The sequence below is a fragment of the Phaseolus vulgaris genome, chromosome 3 (assembly GCF_051622355.1).
Source record: "Phaseolus vulgaris cultivar YP4 chromosome 3, ASM5162235v1, whole genome shotgun sequence".
In the NCBI taxonomy this organism is placed as follows: Eukaryota; Viridiplantae; Streptophyta; class Magnoliopsida; order Fabales; family Fabaceae; genus Phaseolus; species Phaseolus vulgaris.
In genome coordinates, this window is record NC_143500.1 from 40237472 (window position 1) to 40241580 (window position 4109).

The window sequence follows — 4109 nt, forward strand, 5'->3', positions numbered from 1 at the left end:
AAGTAATCATTACAAAAATTACAATTAGATAGAAAAAATATTGAATCAATATTTTAAAAAATGAATAGATTGCATAGCAACTTTCAATATGGGATTCCGAGATATAAAAATAAATAAAAAATATTTTAAATAACATAAATTCAATAAAATACACTATCAATCAATATTTATCAAATTAAAATTAAAAGGTAAAAAGATTTCATCCTCCTTAAATTTCTGGAATGGAGATATTCACATACCAAAATTAATAATTCATAACCTATATGTGTAATTCTCATTTCTTTTTTCAGAAAAACATTAAGTTGATACTCTTTCAAATAGATTTTTTTTTCTTTAAATTAAGTGGAGCTAAGTCGGTGAAAACAGGCTAAGTCGGCGTAAACAGGGTAGGTTTTCTAGAAATATGAATGCCAGCTATACTCATGTCAAATGTCAATAGGTTCCATACCAAACACGGTGTTAGGAGAACAAAAAACTAAAAAAAACAACAAGAGACAGAATATAAATGAAATTGCATGCAGGTCAAAAACTATTACTATGGCGCATTTATCATTCATACTACCAACCAACTACAGTGAGAAACTTTAATAATGTGTTTCATACAAAAACTATATATATATATATATATATATATATATTATAATACTAGGATATTCAGCTGGATTAGATACAGTTAACCAAAAGGGAAAATGTAAATGTCATCTGCCTTTGTAATTAAGGTTTTGGCAGACAAAGTTGACTAGGTCAAGATTCGAGATTTTGTCGCCATTCATCTGCTGCTACTCTTCACCAATTTCAGTCTTCTTGCACACCCAACGAAACTCCTGCATAACAAAATCCAAAAACACTAGTCAGTTACAGCAATTGGAATGTTCATGCATTTCAATGTTTGTTCTGTGGAAGATATCCTTAACTATTAGTATGATTGTTTTGGCAATGCTTTTACCCCATACCACTTGAAACAGAAACATTAATTCTAACTTCCACAGGATGGAAAAAGCCTAATTATTATTTTTATCATACATGGAGCAAGCTGAATTGAGAATGAATGAATAGGGTTTGTCATTTGGTCCAGAATTATTAGAAAGGTAATAGATAGGATGCACTTGCCTCCAAGGTACATCTTGTGCGAGAAGCCAGTCACCCTCCTTGTCCTGATAAGCCAATTCATAGCTGTTTGATTCTTGAAGACCTGTTCCAAACATGTCCATCAAGGTTTCCATGAGCGTCTCAAAGGATTGGTGCATGCCAAGATCGACCTTCCGTGCGATTCCAACACCCTCCATCTTCACCTTCACGTACAGAGAATTGGACCTTCCAGTGGCCGAACAACCATGGCCGTGACACTGGTCAACCCATACTATGTTATCGTTATTCCCCACAACCTCTTCTTGATCTCCGCAGTTATCGACACGAATTTTCTTCCTCCAGTAGTTTACTGGTGGCCAACCCACCACACCTTCTACATCTTCTTCATCATCCTTGCTGATTACACAATAACAAAAGTCAAATACAAGAAGCGATCACATGTCCAAATGCAAAAGAGGAAAAATTGAGTAGTAGAACGTACTTGGTGATGGTAGAGCATTGGGTGTGGTTATCATGATGATGATGATCTTCTTGATGATGGTTTGGCGTCAGAGGGAGGAGAGAGAGCGTGGGAATGAGTTGGGAGAAGGTACGTTTGTTGTTGTGATGGAAAGGGAAGATAGAGTCGTAGGCATGAGAATTGAGGTCAAGTAGTTGAGATGAACTGGTTGAGAGAGCGAGACCGAGTTGAAGCTCCATTGCATGAGAAAGGTGTTAAAAGTGTATGAAGAATGAGAATAAGAAGAGTATATATATGTGAGTGGAGATGATGAGAGACAGAGTAACAGCTAGGGATGGGGGTTTTAATTTGCAAGAGAGAGAGACATGAGTGTAGGGTAGGGAAGTCCGGGGCTGGCGGGTATGGGACAAGGTGTTGGGAAGAAAGGGTAAGGTGTCGGAATCAATGTTCGGCTTTTTGGCGACCCAATTGCCTCCATGTTTAGTTGTATTTCTTTATTCAAATCCCCACCTTCACCCCCACCAACCCACTCCTGTTACTATTATTACCATCACTATTACTCACGCGCATCCCATTCAAATCCCGTTTCCACTTACTTCCTTCTCATCCACATCCACTCCTTACAAAACTAAAATATTTCAATTCCTTTACTTATTCTACCCAACACCTTTCAACTCTTTAGATTCCATTCACCTCTTCACCATATCACCATTCACATCTCTATCAAACTTTTCATCTTCTTCTTAGAAAAAATACTCACCATATATGTTTACGACTTCAAGAGATAAATCAATTTTAAAATTATGCTACATCAAAATTATAAACTCAGCATTTTTAATATGCAGTTGTCAAAATTAGTTTCACTTCAATGGAATTTACTTTTAGATTAATCTCCTAACTATCATGACATAAAAACTGCACCTCATTTATATAATTTTCTTTATAAAACATATCACTTCTATTTACTATCTTGAAAAGTGATTAATTTTGTACATTATAATTTACTCTCTCTCTCTCTCTATATATATATATTACTATATCATTAATTGAGTATAATTTTTATTATATAATTAAATATATTTCATCTGTCATTATGATTACATTATAGTAGTAAAATCTACATCATCATTACAATATATTCTAATTGTTCAAAAATAGATAAATTTTATTCTTTTATTTGGATTCAACTATGAAACACGTGAAATAAAAAAAACGCTTAAATTAGAAAAAGTGAAAATAAGTAAAAATAAAATATTTTAAAACAATATTATTTAGTTTATGTTTTTAATATTCATATTATTTTTATTTTATTCATTTATTATATTTGAACACTACAAAAAATCAATTCTAATATATAGCTACCTACTCAATTAATGTCGAAAAATATAAAAACATTATATTATAATTATATAACAAAAATAATTATTAGATTTCATTCATAAATATGTGTGAAGAATTATTATAGAAAAATTTATGTTTGACAATTTTATTTAAAATGAAAATTTTAAAATGATTAATTATTTCATTACAAAAATTACTTTTCTATTTGCATTCTAAGTCCCAAAATTTATGTGGATATGGAAAATATTTACTTAAATAATAACTACAATTTAAAGGAACATTTTTTCTTCTTCTAAATTTTATAAATGAATAACTGAATTTTAATATGTTCCTTTTATGTTCTTGCAAACGCAGAACTATAAGTAGTTTAGCTCCGGAGTCTACAATCTGCTAATGTATCCAATACATTCATAAGTTGTTTCTCTAGGTTGTTCATGTATATATATTTAGACAAACATAATATATATATATATATATATATATATTATTGTTGAAAAAAAAAGACAACAACTTAATGGTAAGATGCCAAAAATGAACTAGTGGAATCATAAAGTCTAACTTTATTCAACTTGATGTTTAAACACAATTCATTGTTTTTATTCATTAAACCCATACACATAAACATACAAATCACTCATAAATTTATATATCTACAATATTATCAAGAAATATCTATTAATGTATTCTAGAAGCTCCACATTAAACATTCACCATTAGAGATTTAATATCTACCTCATTTTAGTATCTTATATACACGAACTTGATGGATCAAAGTAAATTTAAGACATATTCTTACTCAAAATTTTATTTATCTCTCGGATTCAACATGAGATTTATTGATACTATAAATTTTCATCCAATTTTTCATCACTAAATATCCTAGTTTATATAATTAGGAAATCTCTATTACAACATATATCTTTACTTAATATCCAGGAACAATCATCTCATATTTATGATCTCAAAATCACATATTATATAATATATATATGCATTTAAATTAAAAAAACAATCATTCAAGCACACAATTAAATGATTTCTACATATATCATACATATACACAACATATATGTTCAAATAAACCAAAAAAAAACACTTAAATACAAATGTCAGACAATATTGAGCGAAAATGATTCTATTAAGTAAGTATGACAAACAACGCACTTATTTAAGTGACTCAAATGATATCTTTACTTGACCGAGTTTGTTTTCTTTGAAT

General features: G+C 30.1%; 1 protein-coding gene across 1 annotated transcript; it reads right to left on the reverse strand.

The window, feature by feature from the left end:
- Nucleotides 1–502: 502 nt before the first annotated feature.
- LOC137807555 (auxin-responsive protein IAA12) lies at nt 503–2015 on the reverse strand. The gene is made up of 3 exons (XM_068608242.2): nt 1571–2015; nt 1111–1485; nt 503–824 (listed from the first exon to the last, which is right to left on the reverse strand). Exons 1-3 carry the CDS (start codon nt 1786–1788, stop codon nt 770–772), a joined length of 648 nt encoding a protein of 215 aa, XP_068464343.1. The 5' UTR covers nt 1789–2015; the 3' UTR covers nt 503–769.
- Between the last annotated feature and the right edge of the window lie 2094 nt (nt 2016–4109).

Coding starts and splice junctions, on each gene's coding strand:
- LOC137807555 (XM_068608242.2), bottom strand. CDS start 1,788: ATGGAGCTTCAACTCGGTCTCGCTCTCTCAACCAGTTCATCTCAACTA. Junction 1,486..1,570: donor CAATGCTCTACCATCACCAA/GTACGTTCTACT, acceptor TTGTGTAATCAG/CAAGGATGATGAAGAAGATG. Junction 825..1,110: donor GCACAAGATGTACCTTGGAG/GCAAGTGCATCC, acceptor TTTGTTATGCAG/GAGTTTCGTTGGGTGTGCAA.